Source organism: Xiphophorus couchianus, chromosome 21 (genome assembly GCF_001444195.1).
Source record: "Xiphophorus couchianus chromosome 21, X_couchianus-1.0, whole genome shotgun sequence".
NCBI lineage: Eukaryota > Metazoa > Chordata > Actinopteri > Cyprinodontiformes > Poeciliidae > Xiphophorus > Xiphophorus couchianus.
The window spans coordinates 10,569,799-10,595,551 of NC_040248.1; the positions used below are offsets into that span (position 1 = coordinate 10,569,799).

The 25,753-nt window shown below is 35.7% G+C and overlaps 3 protein-coding genes across 4 annotated transcripts; all 3 read left to right on the plus strand.

Moving 5' to 3' along the window:
• The first annotated feature begins 51 nt into the window (after positions 1-51).
• Positions 52-4,914, plus strand: LOC114137033 (solute carrier family 22 member 13-like). Its single transcript, XM_028005515.1, has 10 exons — positions 52-490; positions 1,633-1,736; positions 1,834-1,988; positions 2,576-2,747; positions 3,336-3,456; positions 3,534-3,628; positions 3,703-3,917; positions 4,067-4,175; positions 4,290-4,484; positions 4,565-4,914. Exons 1-10 carry the CDS (start codon positions 116-118, stop codon positions 4,629-4,631), a joined length of 1,608 nt encoding a protein of 535 aa, XP_027861316.1. The 5' UTR covers positions 52-115; the 3' UTR covers positions 4,632-4,914.
• Positions 4,915-8,750: 3,836 nt separating this feature from the next.
• LOC114136726 (solute carrier family 22 member 13-like) lies at positions 8,751-14,110 on the plus strand. 2 transcript variants are annotated; one of them, XM_028004938.1, is made up of 11 exons: positions 8,751-8,923; positions 9,007-9,268; positions 9,370-9,473; positions 10,894-11,048; positions 11,235-11,406; positions 11,488-11,608; positions 12,036-12,130; positions 12,220-12,434; positions 12,529-12,637; positions 13,680-13,874; positions 13,966-14,110. In XM_028004938.1, the coding sequence occupies exons 2-11, from the start codon at positions 9,146-9,148 to the stop codon at positions 14,027-14,029; spliced, it is 1,353 nt and encodes a 450-aa protein (XP_027860739.1). In that variant the 5' UTR covers positions 8,751-8,923; positions 9,007-9,145; the 3' UTR covers positions 14,030-14,110. The 2 variants fall into 2 exon arrangements, with proteins under 2 accessions (XP_027860739.1, XP_027860738.1); XM_028004937.1 differs by having other exon boundaries at positions 8,751-9,268.
• A 2,520-nt stretch (positions 14,111-16,630) lies between these two features.
• LOC114136725 (solute carrier family 22 member 13-like) lies at positions 16,631-24,374 on the plus strand. Its single transcript, XM_028004936.1, has 10 exons — positions 16,631-18,571; positions 18,673-18,776; positions 20,198-20,352; positions 20,539-20,710; positions 20,792-20,912; positions 21,748-21,842; positions 21,932-22,146; positions 22,241-22,349; positions 23,392-23,586; positions 23,678-24,374. Exons 1-10 carry the CDS (start codon positions 18,197-18,199, stop codon positions 23,739-23,741), a joined length of 1,605 nt encoding a protein of 534 aa, XP_027860737.1. The 5' UTR covers positions 16,631-18,196; the 3' UTR covers positions 23,742-24,374.
• Positions 24,375-25,753: the final 1,379 nt, after the last annotated feature.

Consider the following 25,753-nt stretch of genomic DNA (forward strand, 5'->3'; position numbering starts at 1 on the left):
AAGCACACTGATTGCTTGTTTAAACATTAACTTAAAGGATGGGACTCCTTCTCTTCTCTTGAAACCAAAGCTGCCCCTTGCCTTCATTACTTGCTGAGGACTTTAGGACACCATTATGAGCAACTTTGGGCAAATCTTGAAGGAGATCGGGGAATTTGGCTTCTTTCAGAAACGCTTGGTGGCTGCATTATGCATCCCCAGCGTGTTTCTGGCGTTCGACGTGATCGGCCAGGTGTTTACAGGTATGAACTTCCCGCACCAGTGTAACACCGACTGGATCTTGGAGCGGGGACCCAACCTGACTGATGAAAGACAAAGAAACCTCACCATACCCACTAACAGAGAGGGAAAGTTTGACAGCTGTAAAATGTTCACACCTGTAAGTTTGGACCTGGAAACCATTGAAAGGTACGGACTTAACGAAACAACGGGATGCATAAATGGATCAGTTTTTGAGATGCCCAATCATGCCTCCAGCATTGTGACAGAGGTAAGAAAATCTTGAGCAGATCAACATAGAGAGATAACTTTGGCGAATCTGCGATATGCCACATAATTGTCACTGAATGATTGACTGACGCTAAATAAGTGCTGACCTTAGAACACTGATCTGCTGAAAGTGCATAAATATGACACAAAGTACTTTAAAGTCAGTTGACATGGTTTTTTTTAAATCTGCCTATAGTGACATAATACATGTAAAAACCTTTGAACAGATTAGAGAGTCAACAAGATGTTAAACACTGGAGGGAGGCTCAGAGTCTAGAGACTGGAGATTCCATCCATCTCACTACTTTAAGCTATAGATACTTGAGATATATGGGATAAAAGCGGAAAAAAACACAAAACACATTATATGAGGTGTAACTAAGGACATCAAAGAGACATGCAGTAACATGATGAAGACAGTGGAAGCAGCATCATAAGATTGCATAAAAGTTGGTAACAAATACAAAGAAAAGTAAATAATGTTAAACAAAATGTTTTACAACCTATCATAATGGAGGAGGCAGGTTTCAGACAAAGGTTATATTTTTTCATTCATTGTCTATGCCCACCTAGCCAATCAGGGCAGTAGAGGTCAGGGCTGATGCTACCAACTTTTAATTAGAGAATATTTTAAATTTACTTTTCTGCTTACAGTTGTTTCACATTATTAAGTGTAGTATTCAAATTTGCTATCTCTAGAGTGCTTTTCTAGACCCCTGCTAATAATATTTTGTGATTAGTATTTTCATTTACAGCCTCTTAACGTGTTGTCTTTCAGGATTGCCTGGTATTTGGCTTTCTTGTCTCTGGCAAAGAAAACAAAAGTCCCCGCAGCATGATTCTGCCAACACCATGTTTGATTCCGGGGATGTAGTTTTGGTTTTCCTCCACACATAGCTTTTTACATGAAGGCTGAAAAGTTTAGTTTTTGTTTCTTCTGATTAGGGAAACTTCTTTCCCTAATTTTCTTATCGTTTCAAGATGTATAATAACTTTTGAAAAATGTTGTGTAGCCATGTTTATAACAAATTAATACATCCAAAAAGTAAAATATATCAAAGTAGCTGAAGTAAAAGATTAACAGGCTTAGAGAAATGAAGTATAACTAAATTTTTCTTTATGTCTCTTCAATGTTGTTGTCAGTTTAACCTTGTGTGCGACAGAAGCAATTTCATTGAGGCATCTCAGTCTATTTACATGGCCGGTCTTCTGGTTGGAGCCTTTGTTCTGGGACAGATGGCTGACAGGTGATGACCACTTGTGTCCAGCCATTAACTAGGAAACAGTTAACTAACAAAGTAACTTTTAGGGACATGTGTAACATTTCAGCCTTTCTTTCTGTAGGTTCGGCCGACGTTTTGTGGTCCTGCTGTCTCTCCTCATCTTATTTGTGTTTGGAGTAGGACTCAGTTTCTCACCCAACATCTATGTTTACATTGCTCTCAAATTTGTTTGTGGCTTCTCAACATCTGGAATTGTTGCAAATGCCTTTGTGATTGGTAGGTTTCACAGCTGAATTTAATGGCAACTTTATTTCGAGTGCATTAACTATACCAATCAATACCGTAATTTCCAGACTATTGAGCAAACCTGAATGCAAGCCTCACTTAGGAGGCAAAAAAGTGTACATAGGCTATATTTGTCTATAAGCTGTAGATGTCGATGAGATATTTAAATAGAAAGATAATTTTTTACATACCCTACATGCTTTTTCCATAACAGTGTCTGTAACACAGCTGCTTAAAAAGCAAGAAACTTCAGGAGCTGACCAGAAAAAGCCACTGATCACATCTTCCTCCTGCACACTGGAACCACCAAAGTAGTCTTCTTCACTATCAGAATTGAACAGCCTCTCACACACGCCCTAAGTCTCTCTTTCTTTGTTGCTCTCAATGTCACTTTCCTTTCACTCTTAAGTTTGTGCCGTCCTCTTCATCGGGCAGCAGTCCAACCTTTTGAAAACCTGGGAAGAAAGCGTTATATTAGTCACATCGCAGTGTTCAAAGCGTGTGAAAAAGGAGCAACTCATAGTCTGGAAATTACGGCACATAGATAATTGATTTCACACTTGTTATTTCCATTAAAGGCGGAGAATGGAGTGATTCTTCAAAGTTTGCTCTCTGCACCATCATCTGCCATGCATTTTTTCCTCTTGGACTGATGACACTTTCTGGAGTTGCTTATTTCATCCGCAACTGGAGGATCCTGCAGCTTGTGCTCTTCAGCCCTCTTATCCTTGTACTGGGAATCTTCTACTGGTTAGTATTTGTTTGACTGCCTCTAAAAGTAAGCATATGTATGATTTTCGCAGTATTAACTTGAGTAAAAAATAATGTGATTTTATGACCATGTTGACATGATTTAAAACAACTTGACCAAATTATTTAATTTGAAACAGCTTCTCAACTTCAACTTTAAAACAGTGTTACCTCAGTAAAACTGATGGGTGGAACTTCTTTAGTTTCCACACTATGTCTGTCTTTTACATAAGGCAGGCAGAGGAGATGGGTGCAGACAAATTTCTTTCCTCAAGAGAATGAAACAACCAAAAAAAATGAAAGAGATGGATACAATTCTTGTTTCTTAGCAGTTGGTTCAAAGTGTATCATCACTTCAACTCTTTAGTATCAATGGATTCCCTGTGATCTCAATATTGTGAGGATATGACTGCAATCTAAACAACCGAAAGCTACAAAGCCTGTGACCAATATATTTCAAAGCCGGAAACTTTTTTTGCGACTAATAGAAATATGTTGTAGCTTTCAACATGTCATGCAGCTGAAAACAGCCACAACAATAATAAAACAAACAGCACAGTTTGTGATCCAGACTTATTTGTCAAGCAGGATTCTTCCAGAGTCGGCTCGCTGGCTCATTACACAGGGCAGGAAGGAGGAGGCCTTAAAGGAAGTACAGAGAGCCGCTAAAGTGAACAAGAGAAAAGTGCCAGAGGAGCTGCTAGAGAAAGTGAGTCCCACCAATCACACTCTGACCTCTACCAAAAACCAAACACGTGCTCACTAATCACACCCACAATTTTTCAGCTGGATGGTATGGGTGCGAACAAAAAGGGAACCATGCTGGACATCTTCAGGTTATCATATTTGAGAAAACGGGCTCTCATAATGAGCACTATCTGGTAAGCATCCAGTTGGCACTTTAGTAGCTTTAACTTTATGGGGGTCACTTAATGTCTTTGTCATGACTTAACAGGTTTGCGACAAGTCTGATGTACTATGGACTAAGTCTCAATGTTGGCAACTTTGGTCTGGATATTTACCTCACACAGTTCATCTTTGGCGTAGTGGAGGTTCCTGCTCGTGTAGGTATTTTGCCATTCTTACAGTATTTTGGAAGGAAAATTTGCCAAGGAGGAGTCCTGTTGTTTGGAGGCCTTGCTTGCCTTGGCATCCTTGTTATACCAAAAGGTAACAACCTTGGCTTGAAATGTACTATTTTAAAAAAATCACTTTTACCCTTCTTTTTTTTTTTTTTTTTTTGCTACTAGGTCATCTAATGGTTATGGTTATAAAAAGTCCAGCCCTCATTACAGAAATGCAATTTGTTTGCTCATCAGATCTTCCCGTCGTGATCACAGTTATAGCTGTTCTGGGTAAATTTGCTGCCACTGCCAGTTTTGCCACAGTTTATGTTTATACAGCAGAGCTATACCCCACCATTCTGAGGTAAGAAAGTAATGACCTGAAGGCAAAACTAAGGATCCATCTTTATCATTTGGGAGAAGATTAGCTTTATTTAAGTGATGAGACAGCTGACGACTTGATCTTCTGTCCTTCCAGGCAGAACGGCGTGGGTCTGAACTCCATGTGTGCTCGAGTGGCAGGAATCCTTGCTCCCCTGATCCGTCTCTTGGATGTTTACCATTATATCATCCCCATGTTGATTTATGGCACTGTCCCCATTGTGGCTGGAGGTCTCTGTGTGCTTCTACCTGAAACTCGCAACGCCGAGCTGCAGGACCTTGCTGAAAACAAGTGAGTTTGCACATTTCCCTCCACCCCCACCAGTTGGCTTATGTTGACAGCTAATCACTCAGTTCTGTTTATAATTTCAGAAAATCATCTGATGAAATCACAGAGAAAGGATCCTGTGCTCAAGAAGAAAAGAGTACAAAATTGTGATTGTTTCGGAGGTTACTGACATTATGACTATCTGATATAATAGTTATGTGTTTTTATTGAGTTAACTGTAGGGTTTATCATTTGAATTATCTGTGACATTTTATTAGTTGTTACAATCTTAATTTTTTTTGACAGTCCAAAGATAACGGGTCACTTATAAATTACAGTGCTTTTAGTACTTTTTTCCCTTTTCTTTTTAATGATATGTAAATGTTAATATGTGTCTTTGGCAGTTATGTGTATTATAACAGAAAGCAGTGAAAATAAAACAAATTCTGCCTTCCTGTGTGATATATTAAAGTCCTAAACAGGTCTACATATGTGTTTTAAAACTCTCCTGTGACTAAACCATCTGAACTTCACTAAAGGGTCTGCAATGAAGTTGACAACTTATGGCAAAGAAAATGTAAAACATTACAGGGTTAATCTGCATATTTGCACCACATCCAGTAGCGAACCAAACAAATGCAGAATAAATGACCTAATTCCAACTATAAAAGCTTAGAATAAATTATGAGTCAATTAATTTCAAGTTTCTTACTTCAGCAACATGGTTGTACTGAAAGCAGTTGTCTCTGACTGTGTCTGCTGTTTTGGCAAAGAAATACCTTAGTTGCTGTTTCTTAATGACAAGAAAATCTTAATGCTTCCTACCTAATTTTCTGCTAATTGAAACTTTTATTACTGGCACAGAGAGCTAGACTGAATAGTATTATACAGTTATTATTAACAGATTAAACTATGGGTTGCAGTGAGGCTTGTTTGTCACTTTAAAAGTACCTTTTGAAAATAATCTTTATCATGTATTAAACATGTTTTTCATTAAGCACACATTTCTGTCTTAGAAATGTTAACTGGTCTGATAATACTCTAATCATTTAAGAAACTAAGTCATGTTTTCATTAACTACAAGTTGGAAATTAGCCTTAAACCAGCTTGAAAGGCTTAAAACGTTGGTCTTTGTGTAATTAGTCACTAAGTGAACTGAGTTAAAAAAACAGAGTAACTTTTGAAAATTCAAATGTATTCATTATTACTATAATTGTCTAATTATTGCAGCTCTGTGTAATACTGATGTACTGTATGGCAGACCAAAACTGCCATACAGGAAGGGTTGTGAATGACGTCAATTTTCTGCGCCATTTTAGAATTGGAGTCTATGGTTGTAGTTTGGCAATGGCAGCAGACAAAGAGAAGGAACCTATTCAGTCAGGTGTTCAGTCCAACATTTCATTGCTGACAAAGATGTTGTACTCCTCAAAGGATTTGGCAAAAGCCTAATTTTCCATTTGGCTCCATTAATAACAGAGGAGGTGGGTAGGCTGAATGCTAGAGAAGCACACGATTTTATAGCTTGATTTCATAGTGTAACTTTTTTTCACAATCGTGTTGCCGCATTACATACTGTATGTCACAGACAAACATTAGCTATTGGGTAAAATCAAATCCAGTTGTTTAAAACTTCAACGGAGTCCATGCGGTGTCTGATTTTTGTTCCTGTTGGAAGATTTGCTATTAATTTACCTAAGCCTTCATCTCCAATGTAGATTCAGCTATAAAAAAAAATCACCTTGTTAAAAGCAGGTAGGAAAAGATACCCACCCAGGAAGTGGAAATTAAATCAAATTATGGTGGTATAGCAAAAGGATCAAATAGTATTAATTATAATTCAAACCTGAGCCTATTAATTTTTCTATCATCTCACACTTGCTTTAGTTATGTTCCAGTTGTGAGATTAAGGGACCCTGGCTGGGACATTTTGTGACACTTTGTAACATACTGCTCTGTTGAAAGATAATTTTAGCTTGCAAATCAAATTACATCTATCAGTAAATTAGAGAATTGAGTAAACAAAGTAGTGAGCTTTCTTTCATTTATTGTGGATTTTTTAAATAATGATAATCTTCCATTTGTATCTATACAATATAGTTGTTTTATAACGTATCACACACCTTTAACGTCATTGGAAAAGCTCATAAACATAATGATCTTGTCTTAATCCTTATCTTATGTTCTTCAAAGGGAAGAGTTAATGCTCAAGTTCAGTCATTGCACTGTAGGTGTGCCATGGAAACATTTTCATGAAATGTGAACTACCAGAGTGAAGTTGCTAAATATAACAGATGACAGATAAACAAAACTGCAGCAAGATACAATGACATTTGAAGAACAAACATGAGCGCAATCAATAGCTTCCCAGGCATGGATGATTACTTCACTGTGATTCAGATTTCACCTGAACTCACACATACCTGGTACTTAAACCCACCCTGGGAAATCTGATGACACATGGGAGTAAATACTGATATGAATGCATTAGTTTCTAAAAGATACAAGTAAAATCGTAAAAGTAACATTTCTGCTTGTTTTGAAACATAATTATTAACTAAAAACTTAAAGTTTGGGCGTGCCGTGGTGACATATTTGGAGGCCTTGAGTCCTCGACGCGGCCGTCGCGGGTTCGACTCCCGGACCCGACAATATTTGCCGCATGTCTTCCCCCCTCTCCTTCCCCGTTTCCTGTCAGCCCACTGTCATATAAGGGACACTAGAGCCCACAAAAGACCCCCTGGAGGGGTTAAAAAACCCCAGAAAACTTAAAGTTTATCAATGATTGTCAGTAGAAAAAAAAAACACTGCATTGTAGAGGCTTTATGGATCAATAGACCCATAAAGCCTTTTTACAGGTGAGTTAGTTTTCTCTTCTGTGTAAAGTTCATTTAGATTTTTGAAGCTGACTCTACCTGCTGTGGTCATTGAATTGGAAAATATGTCGAGTCAATCCCGTTTGTATTTCCTAGGTCTGTTGCATGCTTACCTGTTTGCATGTTTACATTCACAAAAGTGTTACTCTAGTTTTAGTCATCATGACTCTTGGTGGCCTAAAAATGCCACAAAGCTGCAACTCAAGTGAGTCTCTATTAAATGAGTTAAAAAGGTTCAGGTGACCAAAGATTTCATGTGACACACAAACATTTATACAATGTTTGTGTGTCACAAACTAGTGCTCATAGCACATTGTGTGACATTGACTACTACTTGCATGCTAAATGCCTGGTTATTTAGTTAGGGAGAGGTGCATATAATGTTTGAAAACAAAATATTATATTTTACAGCCAGCAAACCAAGAAATATTCAAAGTATGAAGCATGAAAACACAGAAAAGTGTTTTGAGTTAAGTTCTCAAAACCAGATATGCACTTCTATGTATATATGGGTTATGACATATTTTATCCTGCTGCACCTTGTAGAATTTCGACATTGTATTTGGCAAAGAATGCATTATTTTCTTGACGAAATACATATTTTTACTATAAATAAATCAAATACATGCACAGCTATTTATTGAAGCAGGAAAATGTAAACACCTTGGAAACTATAATGTATTCTGAAAATATTTTAAATCTGCACTGGATAAATTACTGATGTAGCACAAATGCTAAGTATATACTATTAATGAAAAAGCTATAACATAAATTCTCTCTATTCATAATTTGTAAATGAGTATTTATTGTGCTGTTACATTTAAAAAAAGGTCTTGTGGCCAAATGTTATTTGGATTTGAAGGAATCCAAATAAACTAGCTTAAACTAGTTATTGGTTTTATTATGTCTGATTATTAAGCCATCTGTGTGTATAAACAACATAGTAGATATGATGAGTAAGATATTTAAATAATGTTCTGTTATTGATTATGATTAGTCAATACCCAATAGTTTGCATAAATTATTTCTTTTGACTTCATTGTTTAGATAAAAGTGATAAAAATGTTAGAATACCAAGTGTTTAGTAGAAACCTATAATTTGTATGAATATCTGATGGATATATGCTGAAGGTGTGAAATCACAACATCTACCTTTCCTTGTAGGCCCAAATAATGATGAAACAAAGTTTAAAACGTCTGTGTCGGCATGGAAATATTCAGATTTACAGCTCTCTGTAAATCGGAATATTTAAAGAAAGATTTACAGTTGAATATTTACAGCTGTAAATAAGAATTTTATCATCTTATTGTATGCCTGTAAAACAAATTAATAATGTCTTTTTGATTTATTGATTCAGGTTTTTTTCACTTTTGGATTACTATCTGTGTTGTTTCCAACTCAATGGCATTTTATTGCTGTCGTGATAACTGTTGTTCCCCTCGAAGGAGTTACAAAGGCAGTTACAAGGACTATCTTATTTGTGATTAGTTAAAAATTAAACCTGTCTCTACTGTGTAGATCTATGAGAAGCCTCTGTTAAACGTCCACATGCCAAGATGAGCGGCTTCAGAGACGTCCTGAAGGAGGTCGGGGAGTTTGGTTTGTTTCAGAAAACCTTGCTTGTTGCTTTATGCATACCCAGCATTTTCCCGGCTTTCGATGTCAGCAGTCAGGTGTTTGCGGGGCTGAGATTCTCTCACTACTGCAACACTGACTGGATCTTGGAGAGAGGTCCAAACTTGACAAAAGAGAGACAAAGGAACCTCACCATCCCGGTGGACAAGGATGGGAGATTTGAAAAGTGTAGCATGTTCACCCCCGTGGATCTGGATTTGGAAGCTATTGAAGCATATGGCCTCAACAGAACAACAGAATGCATCAATGGCTGGGACTACGAGGTTCAACAAGGAGCCTCGAGCCTTGTCACAGAGGTAAGCAAAAATTCATTATTTTCTTACAATCTTGCATTCCTCCTTATAATTCTTAGTGCATTTTTATCTTCATCTGTAATAACAGTTGCTTTTGTTTACAGTTTGATCTAGTTTGTGGCAAAAGTGGGTTAATCGAGGCATCGCAGTCAATCTACATGGCAGGTATCCTTATTGGATGTTTACTGGTTGGGGCTATTTCTGACAGGTAATACATTTCCTTTTACCTCACCATTTAGCAAAGAACTCATGGTACGAATATCAACCTTAAGCTATTGGTTCCAGGTTCACACATTGTGGGAAATAATGTTTTTAATTTTATCTTAGTCAATATACTGAGACAATTTTCATTTTATTGTGTATGTGATGTTAGATTTATCAGATTTTAGGCTCTTGCAGGGCTTCTGCACAGTCCAGACAAGTTTGGAAAAGTATGGAAGTTCTTTTTGTCATATTCCAGGTTTGACTAAGTTTGGGTGGAAGGAAAAGCTGCGGGAAAAATGGTCGAATTTACAGACTTGACTTCTTACTCCCCAATTTAAAAGATTGGGTCTATATTCATTTTATCTGAAAGAGAAAAGAGGCGCTTTTTATCTTAATTTATATCTAAATTACTTATTCTTTTGATTTTCCACAGCACAACTTGAATTTCAAACCATTTGGGGTTTTGAGAGGTTTTGAGAACCCTCACATTCAAAAGTCAAGAGAGGAATAATTTCTACATTTTCAACTCTACACCTTCTTAGATGTTTATGGGGTGCTGTTGGGATGCAAAAGAAATATCCACTTTTATGAATGTCTGCAAAAATATTCAAAAGTGTGAAGAACTGTGACTTAGTGGTGGGCAGTCAGGTCTGGTATTTGATGGGCATAACGTAATTTTTTTATTTTTGGTATATGTTTGTTCCGATAACAAATCAAAATAAACAAACAATAAAATGTGAAATAGCTCTTTACATCACAGCCTCATCAGAAGCCACTTTGACAGCATTGTGTTGTTTTTTGTAGTTTGTGGAACTTGCAGAAAATAAAGCCAAAGGTGAATGTTTCGGCCTTAAATATTATAATAAGTGATGAAAGAAATGAAGAAATCTGACTGGAAAAGCGTTTAACTGTGAAATTAAAAATGTGCAGGAAGCCCAGGTCTTTGAAGTTGTCATCCTTAGTGATCATCATCAGTATAATACCGATAAAGTTGAACTAAACAAGCTGTAAAGTTTTGTTTGTTGGTCCTGGAGGTTGGAGCCAATGACTGTCTGATAGCACACATGAGTAAAGTCGACTTCTACCATTTTATAGCAACTCTAATCTCAAAACATCATAGGTGTTTAAGAGAATGCATTGGATATTTATATAGAAATATGGAAATGGTTATTTACAGACAACATGGAGATAGGAATCCTTATTCGTGCACTATTAAAGATTTTAATTTGTGAAACGAGTACTGAGAATGTAATATGCAAAGCACGTCAGAACAGCTGATATGCCTGAAGGCTGTCTGTAACTTAATGTTAATTTTAAAGAGTCGTGTCGAGTATTATGATTTTTAAAAAATCAAGAATTTTGTGTGATTTCTTTGCACTCCTTTTCAATTTTGTTCTCTAATAAAGCTCTGTTTTCTTTTCTAGGTTTGGTAGAAGATTTGTAATCCTGCTTTCACTTCTCCTTCTACTGTTGTTTGCTGTGATTACGGCTTTCTCACCAAACATCTACGTTTACATAATCTTTAAATTTTTATGTGGGTCTTCTGGTGGTGTCATTATTATGAACACATGTGTCATGGGTAGGTCAAAGTTTTATTCTTTTGTTTTGTTTTGCTTGAACCCTGACTTACACAGATCTTATGTATTCAGCTCTAAGTACAGTATAAATGTACAGTTGTAACATTACAAAGGTTTTAAGCTCTTACTCTTCAGCAGTGTAAAATAATTATGACCATAAGTGACTTTTCTCCTAATCTGGTTTTCAGCGGTGGAGTGGACTGACGTTTCAAAGTCTGCTCTTTGCACAACGTCCATCATCAGTTTCTTTTCAATTGGACAGATGCTTCTGTCTGGTATTGCATATTTGACGAGAAACTGGAGGATCTTGCAACTTGTGCTCTTCAGCCCTCTTGTCATAATCCTGTTGATCTTCTACTGGTTAGTAGCAGAAAAATTACATTACCAACTAAAACATTGCTTGGGCAGTCTTTAGTTGCATTGGAGGTCTTGTTTCAACAGGCTTCTCCCAGAATCATCTCGATGGTTAATGACGCAAAACAGGAAGGAGGAGGCTGAGAAGGCACTCCACCGGGCAGCCAAAGTTAACAAACGAAGAGTACCAGCACATCTGCTAGAAAAGGTTTTCATCCACACGTAAACTTCAAAAACCTCGAATGTCTTCCTCAGACCTGATATTAATATATTTACTTGGATGGTTTTGAATTTAAAGTTTTATGTTTTCACATGCGTCTTTAAATATAAAAAGTTTTTCTGTGACATCACAAAATACAGGCAACTAGGCTTTATTTCTTGATCTGAATTGTTTCATTTTTACATACATAGATCAATGTATCTATGTATTCAATACATACATTGATCTATATATCTAAATACTTAGATCCTAAATACAAATATTTAGAATCTAAAATAAAATGCCACGAAAATTTCCTTAAATTGGATGAACGTCAGCTAGGACGATGCACTATCTAAATAAAGCCATAAACACCAAAATGTCTATAACTGTATTTCTGTGAAAATTTTTCTGAAGTTCATTTTCCACATTTTAGGTAAATTTGGAAACTACTCCAGACAGAAAGAGCATGATGGACATCTTCCGCATATCATATTTGAGGAAACGCACTCTAATAATGAGCTTTAACTGGTTTGCCTTCTTAAGAATCCATTTGCTTTAAAAAGTTACTATGTGCAGATATACCACAGTAGTCAAGCTAATGCTGCATCTGATTTCAGGTTTGCAGCCAGCTTCCTGTTTTATGGACTGAGCCTAAATATAGGGAGTTTCGGCCTAAATATCTACCTCACGCAGTTCATCTTTGGCACTGTTGAAATTCCTGCCAATGTGGCTTGTTTGACTATGATTCAACGTTTTGGGAGGAGAATATGTCAGGCAGGCTTCCTTTTCCTTGGAGGAGTTTCTTGTTTGGTTGCCACTGCTGTCCCAAGAGGTAATCATATTAACTGTTTGTGGTTTTCTTACACTTTTTTTGTTTTTATTTCTATTTTTTTATTTGCTAAACACATTTGTTTTATACCCACCAGCTCTACCTGTGGTTGTGACAGTCATTGCTATGATGGGAAAATTTTCTGCTGCTGCTGCCTTCAGTACAGTCTATGTCTATACAGCTGAATTATATCCTACTGATATAAGGTATTACTGCTTATTCCTTAAAAAACCTAAATACACTGTGAGATCTAGAAAATAAGAAAAAAAAGCTGATTTGGCTAAAATATGCATTGAAATAAAGACTCAATGAAAAAGCTGAGACAACTTTCTTCACTTATTTTTTTTAGCAATTAAACATTATAAGTACAATACAAACAAACAACTAACTAATTAGTATATCAGTATTGTTATAACAGAGAGAAATTCTGATAGTAAATAATGAAGATAGTAAATTTGAAACATTTCTATAAGGGACATGTTTCCATTAAGCTCTTTAATGTGTATTTGTGCAATGCAGCCCAAACATGACATTATTTGTTCAGATAGAAATATTAAAATTTTTAGATGCCAGCTAACATTGAGTCACTCCAAACTCAATAAACAAACTTTCAAATAGACATTGCAAACTCTCACTATATATGTAACAAAGAATACAGACAACATTGTCCAAATCATATTAACTTGTCAGTTAACCTATTTTAAACAGCATCTTCCTTTATTTTCTAGGGAAGTAACATTACCGCCACCTAGTGGTATATGTGTTCCTTATTTTCATCCTAGAGAGATTCCACAAGTTTTGATGCACTGGCCTAAAAAATCCTATATCCTCTGTGATAACCAAGTCAAGGCACTAAAAATAGTCTTTTCAAAATCTCTGGAAACTGTGACAGTCATGTAGTGTGTCACCTGCTAAAGCCACCAAGCTTCTTTCGAAATATACAAATGTAAAATAAGAAAAATGTGATAGTTGAAGTTCTGGTGTTGAAACTATAATCCAACTCTGACGACTGTGTAGGGGGTTGAAAATAAGAGCTATTTAAAGAATTAAATGACTGTGAACACCATATTTTACATTACATATTCTTACATATTTGGTTGTGTAGAGCCAAGAGTTGTTTGGTATTAGTGCTCAACTCATTAATGAATTCCCCTTACAAATATTGCATCATTTAAAATATGTCTATTCAGACATATAGGCATATTTTAAATGTGTCTATATTTAAAATATGGCTGTGCTATCTTGCAGACATAGCGGTATGGGTGTAAACTCTATGTGTGCTCGAGTGGCGGGCATCCTCTCACCACTGGTCAGGCTCTTGCAAGCCTACCACTACAGCATTCCCATGGTTGTTTATGGCATCATCCCGATGGCTGCTGGTTGTTTCAGCCTGTTGCTCCCTGAAACACTCAATGTTGAACTTCAAGACTACATTGAACTGAAGTAAGCTGATGTCAGTGAAAGCAACATGAATTATTTTCAATGCATTACACTGTAATTAATATGTGTGTTGCTTGTTATGTTTTTGAAATAGAAAAGCGACAAAAGCACCAGAGGGGAGCCAATGCTGTGATGTAGGAACGGATGAGAAACTATAAATTTGAATATAAACTACATTGTTGTAACAGATCTAACTCAAAAAACATTTTAGGAGGAACTGATTAAATATGTTAAATGTGGTGTGTTCTCATTTTAATGACTGTTTATTATGTCAGAGAAGAGCTGAATGTTGGTCATTTGTGAAATTATTAATGGTAATAGTAATAATGAATAGTGTCTTATGTGACTGATGGAAGGCTTGAGAGAAGGATTACTGCCGATCAAAGGAAGTTAGAAAGCATTTTTTAATCTTCTGCCCACTTGTTTTTCCAAATGATCTGTCTTTTGAAACATGTTACATGTTCTTATCGTTAGGGGTTACAGTAAATCATTTTCTCACAACTTTCAATCTGCTTGAAAGAATGACAACTATCGGTAGGACAATGAAGTGTCATTCCAGAGTTGTTGATGTTTTGTCAGGTCCATGATTTTCTATAGGGGTTTCTCCAGATCCGGTGAGGGGAGGGTGGGGGAGTGGATTCTTTTAAAGCTGTAACTGTTTCTTTACAACAGAAGTTGTTGCCTTCTTCTCAAGTTTAAACTTTTTAATACTTTCTCAGATCACAAAAAAGTGAACTCTTCTCCTCTGGTACCAACTGCGTTTCAACACTCATGTGTTGATGTATTGATTCTGCTGTTTCTTTTGATCAGCTGCTGTTTTGGCAAAGAAATACCTTAGTTGCTGTTTCTTAATGACAAGAAAATCTTAATGCTTCCTAGCTAATTTTCTGCTAATTGAAACTTTTATTACTGGCACAGAGAGCTAGACTGAATAGTATTATACAGTTATTATTAACAGATTAAACTATGGGTTGCAGTGAGGCTTGTTTGTCACTTTAAAAGTACCTTTTGAAAATAATCTTTATCATGTATTAAACATGTTTTTCATTAAGCACACATTTCTGTCTTAGAAATGTTAACTGGTCTGATAATACTCTGATCATTTAAGAAACTAAGTCATGTTTTCATTAACTACAAGTTGAAAATTAGCCTTAAACCAGTTTGAAAGGCTTAAAACGTTGGTATTTGTGTAATTAGTCACTAAGTGAACTGAGTTGAAAAAACAGAGTAACTTTTGAAAATTCAAAAGTATTCATTATTACTATAATTGTCTAATTATTGCAGCTCTGTGTAATACTGATGTACTGTATGGCAGACCAAAACTGCCATACAGGAAGGGTTGTGAATGACGTCAATTTTCTGCGCCATTTTAGAATTGGAGTCTATGGTTGTAGTTTGGCAATGGCAGCAGACAAAGAGAAGGAACCTATTCAGTCAGGTTTTCAGTCCAACATTTCATTGCTGACAAAGATGTCGTACTCCTCAAAGGATTTGGCAAAAGCCTAATTTTCCATTTGGCTTCGTTAAAGCAGAGGAGGTGGGTAGGCTGAATGCTAGAGAAGCACACGATTTTATAGCTTGATTTCATAGTGTAACTTTTTTTCACAATCGTGTTGCCGCATTACATACTGTATGTCACAGACAAACATTAGCTATTGGGTAAAATCAAATCCAGTTGTTTAAAACTTCAACGGAGTCCATGCGGTGTCTGATTTTTGTTCCTGTTGGAAGATTTGCTATTAATTTACCTAAGCCTTCATCTCCAATGTAGATTCAGCTATAAAAAAATCACCTTGTTACAAGCAGGTAGGAAAAGATACCCACCCAGGAAGTGGAAATTAAATCAAATTATGGTGGTATAGCAAAAGGATCAAATAGTATTAATTATAATTCAAACCTGAGCCTATTAATTTTTCTATCATCTCACACTTGCTTTAGTTATGTTCCAGTTGTGAGATTAAGGGACCCTGGCTGGGACATTTTGTGACACTTTGTAACATACTGCTCTGTTGAAAGATAATTTTAGCTAGCAAATCAAATTACATCTATCAGTAAATTAGAGAATTGAGTAAACAAAGTAGTGAGCTTTCTTTCATTTATTGTGGATTTTTTAAATAATGATAATCTTCCATTTGTATCTATACAATATAGTTGTTTTATAACGTATCACACACCTTTAACATCATTGGAAAAGCTCATAAACATAATGATCTTGTCTTAATCCTTATCTTATGTTCTTCAAAGGGAAGAGTTAATGCTCAAGTTCAGTCATTGCACTGTAGGTGTGCCATGGAAACATTTTCATGAAATGTGAACTACCAGAGTGAAGTTGCTAAATATAACAGATGACAGATAAACAAAACTGCAGCAAGATACAATGACATTTGAAGAACAAACATGAGCGCAATCAATAGCTTCCCAGGCATGGATGATTACTTCACTGTGATTCAGATTTCACCTGAACTCACACATACCTGGTACTTAAACCCACCCTGGGAAATCTGATGACACATGGGAGTAAATACTGATATGAATGCATTAGTTTCTAAAAGATACAAGTAAAACCGTAAAAGTAACATTTCTGCTTGTTTTGAAACATAATTATTAACTAAAAACTTAAAGTTTGGGCGTGCCGTGGTGGCGTATTGGTTAGCGTGACCCATATTTGGAGGCCTTGAGTCCTCGACGCGGCCGTCGCGGGTTCGACTCCCGGACCCGACAATATTTGCCGCATGTCTTCCCCCCTCTCCTTCCCCGTTTCCTGTCAGCCCACTGTCATATAAGGGACACTAGAGCCCACAAAAGACCCCCTGGAGGGGTTAAAAAACCCCAGAAAACTTAAAGTTTATCAATGATTGTCAGTAGAAAAAAAAAACACTGCATTGTAGAGGCTTTATGGATCAATAGACCCATAAAGCCTTTTTACAGGTGAGTTAGTTTTCTCTTCTGTGTAAAGTTCATTTAGATTTTTGAAGCTGACTCTACCTGCTGTGGTCATTGAATTGGAAAATATGCCGAGTCAATCCCGTTTGTATTTCCTAGGTCTGTTGCATGCTTACCTGTTTGCATGTTTACATTCACAAAAGTGTTACTCTAGTTTTAGTCATCATGACTCTTGGTGGCCTAAAAATGCCACAAAGCTGCAACTCAAGTGAGTCTCTATTAAATGAGTTAAAAAGGTTCAGGTGACCAAAGATTTCATGTGACACACAAACATTTATACAATGTTTGTGTGTCACAAACTAGTGCTCATAGCACATTGTGTGACATTGACTACTACTTGCATGCTAAATGCCTGGTTATTTAGTTAGGGAGAGGTGCATATAATGTTTGAAAACAAAATATTATATTTTACAGCCAGCAAACCAAGAAATATTCAAAGTATGAAGCATGAAAACACAGAAAAGTGTTTTGAGTTAAGTTCTCAAAACCAGATATGCACTTCTATGTATATATGGGTTATGACATATTTTATCCTGCTGCACCTTGTAGAATTTCGACATTGTATTTGGCAAAGAATGCATTATTTTCTTGACGAAATACATATTTTTACTATAAATAAATCAAATACATGCACAGCTATTTATTGAAGCAGGAAAATGTAAACACCTTGGAAACTATAATGTATTCTGAAAATATTTTAAATCTGCACTGGATAAATTACTCTTGTAGCACAAATGCTAAGTATATACTATTAACGAAAAAGCCATAACATAAATTCTCTCTATTCATAATTTGTGAATGAGTATTTATTGTGCTGTTACATTTAAATAAAGGTCTTGTGGCCAAATGTTATTTGGATTTGAAGGAATCCAAATAAACTAGCTTAAACTAGTTATTGGTTTTATTATGTCTGATTATTAAGCCATCTGTGTGTATAAGCAACATAGTAGATATGATGAATAAGATATTTAAATAATGTGCTGTTATTCATTATGATTAGTCATAAATATTGTTCACCCAATAGTTTGCATAAATTATTTCTTTTGACTTCATTGTTTGGATAAAAGTGATAAAAATGTTAGAATACCAAGTGTTTAGTAGAAAGCTATAATTTGTATGAATATCTGATGGATATATGCTGAAGGTGTGAAATCACAACATCTACCTTTCCTTGTAGGCCCAAATAATGATGAAACAAAGTTTAAAACTTCTGTGTCGGCATGGAAATATTCAGATTTACAGCTCTCTGTAAATCGTTGTTCCCCTCGAAGGAGTTACAAAGGCAGTTACAAGGACTATCTTATTTGTGATTAGTTAAAAATTAAACCTGTCTCTACTGTGTAGATCTATGAGAAGCCTCTGTTAAACGTCCACATGCCAAGATGAGCGGCTTCAGAGACGTCCTGAAGGAGGTCGGGGAGTTTGGTTTGTTTCAGAAAACCTTGCTTGTTGCTTTATGCATACCCAGCATTTTCCCGGCTTTCGATGTCAGCAGTCAGGTGTTTGCGGGGCTGAGATTCTCTCACCACTGCAACACTGACTGGATCTTGGAGAGAGGTCCAAACTTGACAAAAGAGAGACAAAGGAACCTCACCATCCCGGTGGACAAGGATGGGAGATTTGAAAAGTGTAGCATGTTCACCCCCGTGGATCTGGATTTGGAAGCTATTGAAGCATATGGCCTCAACAGAACAACAGAATGCATCAATGGCTGGGACTACGAGGTTCAACAAGGAGCCTCGAGCCTTGTCACAGAGGTAAGCAAAAATCCATTATTTTCTTACAATCTTGCATTCCTCCTTATAATTTTTAGTGCATTTTTATCTTCATCTGTAATAACAGTTGTTTTTGTTTACAGTTTGATCTAGTTTGTGGCAAAAGTGGGTTAATCGAGGCATCGCAGTCAATCTACATGGCAGGTATCCTTATTGGATGTTTACTGGTTGGGGCTATTTCTGACAGGTAATACATTTCCTTTTACCTCACCATTTTGCAAAGAACTCATGGTACGAATATCAACCTTAAGCTATTGGTTCCAGGTTCACACATTGTGGGAAATAATGTTTTTATTTTTATCTTAGTCAATATACTGAGACAATTTTCATTTTATTGTGTATGTGATGTTAGATTGATCAGATTTTAGGCTCTTGCAGGGCTTCTGCACAGTCCAGACAAGTTTGGAAAAGTATGGAAGTTCTTTTTGTCATATTCCAGGTTTGACTAAGTTTGGGTGGAAGGAAAAGCTGCGGGAAAAATGGTCGAATTTACAGACTTGACTTCTTACTCCCCAATTTAAAAGATTGGGTCTATATTCATTTTATCTGAAAGAGAAAAGAGGCGCTTTTTATCTTAATTTATATCTAAATTACTTATTCTTTTGATTTTCCACAGCACAACTTGAATTTCAAACCATTTGGGGTTTTGAGAGGTTTTGAGAACCCTCACATTCAAAAGTCAAGAGAGGAATAATTTCTACATTTTCAACTCTACACCTTCTTAGATGTTTATGGGGTGCTGTTGGGATGCAAAAGAAATATCCACTTTTATGAATGTCTGCAAAAATATTCATAAAATGTGAAGAACTGTGACTTAGTGGTGGGCAGTCAGGTCTGGTATTTGATGGGCATAACGTAATTTTTTTATTTTTGGTATATGTTTGTTCTGATAACAAATCAAAATAAACAAGCAATAAAATGTGAAATAGCTCTTTACATCACAGCCTCATCAGAAGCCACTTTGACAGCATTGTGTTGTTTTTTGTAGTTTGTGGAACTTGCAGAAAATAAAGCCAAAGGTGAATGTTTCGGCCTTAAATATTATAATAAGTGATGAAAGAAATGACGAAATCTGACTGGAAAAGCGTTTAACTGTGAAATTAAAAATGTGCAGGAAGCCCAGGTCTTTGAAGTTGTCATCCTTAGTGATCATCATCAGTATAATACCGATAAAGTTGAACTAAACAAGCTGTAAAGTTTTGTTTGTTGGTCCTGGAGGTTGGAGCCAATGACTGTCTGATAGCACACATGAGTAAAGTCGACTTCTACCATTTTATAGCAACTCTAATCTCAAAACATCATAGGTGTTTAAGAGAATGCATTGGATATTTATATAGAAATATGGAAATGGTTATTTACAGACAACATGGAGATAGGAATCCTTATTCGTGCACTATTAAAGATTTTAATTTGTGAAACGAGTACTGAGAATGTAATATGCAAAGCACGTCAGAACAGCTGATATGCCTGAAGGCTGTCTGTAACTTAATGTTAATTTTAAAGAGTCGTGTCGAGTATTATGATTTTTAAAAAATCAAGAATTTTGTGTGATTTCTTTGCACTCCTTTTCAATTTTGTTCTCTAATAAAGCTCTGTTTTCTTTTCTAGGTTTGGTAGAAGATTTGTAATCCTGCTTTCACTTCTCCTTCTACTGTTGTTTGCTGTGATTACGGCTTTCTCACCAAACATCTACGTTTACATAATCTTTAAATTTTTATGTGGGTCTTCTGGTGGTGTCATTATTATGAACACATGTGTCATGGGTAGGTCAAAGTTTTATTCTTTTGTTTTGTTTTGCTTGAACCCTGACTTACACAGATCTTATGTATTCAGCTCTAAGTACAGTATAAATGTACAGTTGTAACATTACAAAGGTTTTAAGCTCTTACTCTTCAGCAGTGTAAAATAATTATGACCATAAGTGACTTTTCTCCTAATCTGGTTTTCAGCGGTGGAGTGGACTGACGTTTCAAAGTCTGCTCTTTGCACAACGTCCATCATCAGTTTCTTTTCAATTGGACAGATGCTTCTGTCTGGTATTGCATATTTGACGAGAAACTGGAGGATCTTGCAACTTGTGCTCTTCAGCCCTCTTGTCATAATCCTGTTGATCTTCTACTGGTTAGTAGCAGAAAAATTACATTACCAACTAAAACATTGCTTGGGCAGTCTTTAGTTGCATTGGAGGTCTTGTTTCAACAGGCTTCTCCCAGAATCATCTCGATGGTTGATGACGCAAAACAGGAAGGAGGAGGCTGAGAAGGCACTCCACCGGGCAGCCAAAGTTAACAAACGAAGAGTACCAGCACATCTGCTAGAAAAGGTTTTTGTACTGTCTTTCCCACTTCACTACGAAGTAGAGGACCGGCAGCAAGGTTCAACACCTTTCTTCCATTAACACACTGAAGACAATTCTCTTTGTCCACAGGTTTACTAATGCAGAAAGTGTGAAACTGAAATAAATACAACAAAAAATACGATTACAACATGCACCATTTTGTTACAGTAAAATATAGTGAATAAGCTAAACATAAGTAGATAACAAACAGTATACATACAGACGATAAGACGAAGGATGGAGGCAGATGGACCTGGATGATGATCAGACGTCAAGCACCATGTAAACATCCACCGATTTTTTACTTCCTGTGACGTCACTTGCTGTTTACAAAATCTCCTGTTGGGGGTGCTAAAACTACACTTACAACAACACTAATACCACTCTAACAGCACAGTTTTCATCCACACGTAAACTTCAAAAACCTCGAATGTCTTCCTCAGACCTGATATTAATATATTTACTTGGATGGTTTTGAATTTAAAGTTTTATGTTTTCACATGCGTCTTTAAATATAAAAAGTTTTTCTGTGACATCACAAAATACAGGCAACTAGGCTTTATTTCTTGATCTGAATTGTTTCATTTTTACATACATAGATCAAAGTATGTACATAGATACATACGTTGATCTATATATCTAAATACCTAGGTCCTAAATACAAATATTTAGAATCTAAAATAAAATGCCACGAAAATTTCCTTAAATTGGATGAACGTCAGCTAGGACGATGCACTATCTAAATAAAGCCATAAACACCAAAATGTCTATAATTGCATTTCTGTGGAAATTTTTCTGAAGTTTATTTTCCACATTTTAGGTAAATTTGGAAACTACTCCAGACAGAAAGAACATGATGGACATCTTCCGCATATCATATTTGAGGAAACGCACTCTAATAATGAGCTTTAACTGGTTTGCCTTCTTAAGAATCCATTTGCTTTAAAAAGTTACTATGTGCAGATATACCACAGTAGTCAAGCTAATGCTGCATCTGATTTCAGGTTTGCAGCCAGCTTCCTGTTTTATGGACTGAGCCTAAATATAGGGAGTTTCGGCCTAAATATCTACCTCACGCAGTTCATCTTTGGCACTGTTGAAATTCCTGCCAATGTGGCTTGTTTGACTATGATTCAACGTTTTGGGAGGAGAATATGTCAGGCAGGCTTCCTTTTCCTTGGAGGAGTTTCTTGTTTGGTTGCCACTGCTGTCCCAAGAGGTAATCATATTAACTGTTTGTGGTTTTCTTACACTTTTTTTGTTTTTATTTCTATTTTTTTATTTGCTAAACACATTTGTTTTATACCCACCAGCTCTACCTGTGGTTGTGACAGTCATTGCTATGATGGGAAAATTTTCTGCTGCTGCTGCCTTCAGTACAGTCTATGTCTATACAGCTGAATTATATCCTACTGATATAAGGTATTACTGCTTATTCCTTAAAAAACCTAAATACACTGTGAGATCTAGAAAATAAGAAAAAAAAGCTGATTTGACTAAAATATGCATTGAAATAAAGACTCAATGAAAAAGCTGAGACAACTTTCTTCACTTATTTTTTTTAGCAATTAAACATTATAAGTACAATACAAACAAACAACTAACTAATTAGTATATCAGTATTGTTATAACAGAGAGAAATTCTGATAGTAAATAATGAAGATAGTAAATTTGAAACATTTCTATAAGGGACATGTTTCCATTAAGCTCTTTAATGTGTATTTGTGCAATGCAGCCCAAACATGACATTATTTGTTCAGATAGAAATATTAAAATTTTTAGATGCCAGCTAACATTGAGTCACTCCAAACTCAATAAACAAACTTTCAAATAGACATTGCAAACTCTCACTATATATGTAACAAAGAATACAGACAACATTGTCCAAATCATATTAACTTGTCAGTTAACCTATTTTAAACAGCATCTTCCTTTATTTTCTAGGGAAGTAACATTACCGCCACCTAGTGGTATATGTGTTCCTTATTTTCATCCTAGAGAGATTCCACAAGTTTTGATGCACTGGCCTAAAAAATCCTGTATCCTCTGTGATAACCAAGTCAAGGCACTAAAAATAGTCTTTTCAAAATCTCTGGAAACTGTGACAGTCATGTAGTGTGTCACCTGCTAAAGCCACCAAGCTTCTTTCGAAATGTACAAATGTAAAATAAGAAAAATGTGATAGTTGAAGTTCTGGTGTTGAAACTATAATCCAACTCTGACGACTGTGTAGGGGGTTGAAAATAAGAGCTATTTAAAGAATTAAATGACTGTGAACACCATATTTTACATTACATATTCTTACATATTTGGTTGTGTAGAGCCAAGAGTTGTTTGGTATTAGTGCTCAACTCATTAATGAATTCCCCTTACAAATATTGCATCATTTAAAATATGTCTATTCAGACATATAGGCATATTTTAAATGTGTCTATATTTAAAATATGGCTGTGCTATCTTGCAGACATAGCGGTATGGGTGTAAACTCTATGTGTGCTGGAGTGGCGGGCATCCTCTCACCACTGGTCAGGCTCTTGCAAGCCTACCACTACAGCATTCCCATGGTTGTTTATGGCATCATCCCGATGGCTGCTGGTTGTTTCAGCCTGTTGCTCCCTGAAACACTCAATGTTGAACTTCAAGACTACATTGAACTGAAGTAAGCTGATGTCAGTGAAAGCAACATGAATTATTTTCAATGCATTACACTGTAATTAATATGTGTGTTGCTTGTTATGTTTTTGAAATAGAAAAGCGACAAAAGCACCAGAGGGGAGCCAATGCTGTGATGTAGGAACGGATGAGAAACTATAAATTTGAATATAAACTACATTGTTGTAACAGATCTAACTCAAAAAACATTTTAGGAGGAACTGATTAAATATGTTAAATGTGGTGTGTTCTCATTTTATGACTGTTTCAGGGGAGTTAGTGCACAGCATTCTAGGCAACTTTATCTTTTAAAAATGTGTTCTATAGTTTATTAGTTCATTTGATTTTAATTTAATAATTTTTTGATCACAAAAATCCCAACTTTTCCACATTTGTACATTTAATAAACTTAGGAAACCAATGCTAGGCTTCCCAAGACTTTCAAAATTCCTTACCATCGCAGTCTCCATTTTTTTCATTTTGATATATCAATAAAAAATAATCTTTGTGTTTTTTATGGGTTGTCTAAAGTTTAAGCGGAAGTTGAATGTGATATAAAATATTTTTTATGGCTTATTTGTTCTTGTTTTAGCAACTAGAGTATTTTTGCTCAGCTATATTTAAAATCTGTTATGTCTATAGTTTATGAATTCTGGACAAGATCATCTCACACTAAATGCAGAAGTACAGTTTATGATCTGTTCATTATGTTTAGTTTAAAGTTATAGAAAGATCCAGACTGGTTTGAGAGGTTTTATTCTTAATTAACATTTATTAAATCATCATTTGTGTCTATCTTCTTCTGAGCTCTTTAATTCATTTTTCTTGTGGCACACAAGAATACACAAAATATTTGAGTCAAATATATCCAAAACGTTTTTCTGGAGGCCACCCCTTTCGTCAAATGCAAATGCGAGGACATTCAGCGAGATCACTCAGCAAGAGTGAAGATCACTCACAAATTCAGAATATCATGTTCTAGATTATGGGAGGAAACATGGGTACAACCACCCAGACTCCATGCAGAATCAGTCCAAATGGGATTTGAACTGTTAATTCATCTATGAAGGAGATGCACTAGCCATCATCAGATCCAACAGCCTGTCAGTTTTTTTCTGAGTTGTTGCAGCAGCTGTAGAGAAATTTGATCGGGTTGAAAAAGGATAAAATTGAAATCAAAAAGATACTTCTAAAAATGACTGTGAAAATTGTTCTTTTTCACAAAAATTTGAACATTTATCTTTGTGTATTAGAATGTTTACTTAATTACTACAAAACGGAATATCCTATTTTATATTATGTAACAAAGATATATATGGATATAGAATAATAGATATCCCATTAAAAAAACTAAAAGTGAGTTTTATTAAAAAGAAGTTACCACATAAACTACTTTGTAAAATAACAGCAAAAGACAGAGAAGTCAACCAATAAGTTGTGTCCCTGTCTCTTCTACCTTCATGGAAAACAGATAGAAAACACTTATTAAGTTATTTTGGTCCTTGCTCTTTGTAAATATTCAACTCTTTGAGTTAATCAGCATGGAAACAGAACAGAACAGACCATGCTCTGGCAAATAAGCAGGATTAGCTTCAATCGACCATTTGCCTCATTTCATGTCTTTGCAACACTCATATTCAACTCATATGCAACTCTCTTGTCATATCCACAGTCACAACCCTAGTCCCAGCTCGCTGTAGTTCAGCGTTAATATGTAACATTATTTAGTATGTTACATAAAGTCACCACTAAATAAATAGTTTTTAGTTGTAAAATCTGTTCCGCATTTTCAAGGCACTGAATTTAACAAGGAGTAATACATTTTAAATCATTTCCTGGCCTCAAAAAGTGTCACTTAAGAGAAATAAGAGAAAATATTGATTTAAAAAATACCGCAATTAATCACATTAAACGCAATGAATTGCTATTTAAAATAATAGTCAACTATATTAGTAATCAATTAATCGTTAACTGTAGTACACAGAATAAAAAAAAGACTATTTGCTGAAACAAGAACACACGCAGAGCAGTAATTAAGCCAAAACTGCAAACAAAATACATAAATTTTGCAATTAAGATAAAAAAAGAACAACTTTCATTTATGAAGATGTTCGACAAAAACCTCAACCTCAACAAATGACAAGTTGTACACTGAAGGAATATATTATTACATT

Bases quoted from the DNA above. Each gene is read 5' to 3' on its own strand.
- LOC114137033 (XM_028005515.1), top strand. From the start codon at position 116: ATGAGCAACTTTGGGCAAATCTTGAAGGAGATCGGGGAATTTGGCTTC. The intron at 3,457-3,533 runs GTGAGTCCCACC...ACAATTTTTCAG, and splicing joins CAGAGGAGCTGCTAGAGAAA to CTGGATGGTATGGGTGCGAA. The intron at 4,485-4,564 runs GTGAGTTTGCAC...TTATAATTTCAG, and splicing joins CAGGACCTTGCTGAAAACAA to AAAATCATCTGATGAAATCA.
- LOC114136726 (XM_028004937.1), top strand. From the start codon at position 8,894: ATGAGCGGCTTCAGAGACGTCCTGAAGGAGGTCGGGGAGTTTGGTTTG. The intron at 9,474-10,893 runs GTAATACATTTC...TTTCTTTTCTAG, and splicing joins GTTGGGGCTATTTCTGACAG to GTTTGGTAGAAGATTTGTAA. The intron at 12,131-12,219 runs GTTTGCCTTCTT...ATCTGATTTCAG, and splicing joins CTAATAATGAGCTTTAACTG to GTTTGCAGCCAGCTTCCTGT.
- LOC114136725 (XM_028004936.1), top strand. From the start codon at position 18,197: ATGAGCGGCTTCAGAGACGTCCTGAAGGAGGTCGGGGAGTTTGGTTTG. The intron at 18,777-20,197 runs GTAATACATTTC...TTTCTTTTCTAG, and splicing joins GTTGGGGCTATTTCTGACAG to GTTTGGTAGAAGATTTGTAA. The intron at 21,843-21,931 runs GTTTGCCTTCTT...ATCTGATTTCAG, and splicing joins CTAATAATGAGCTTTAACTG to GTTTGCAGCCAGCTTCCTGT.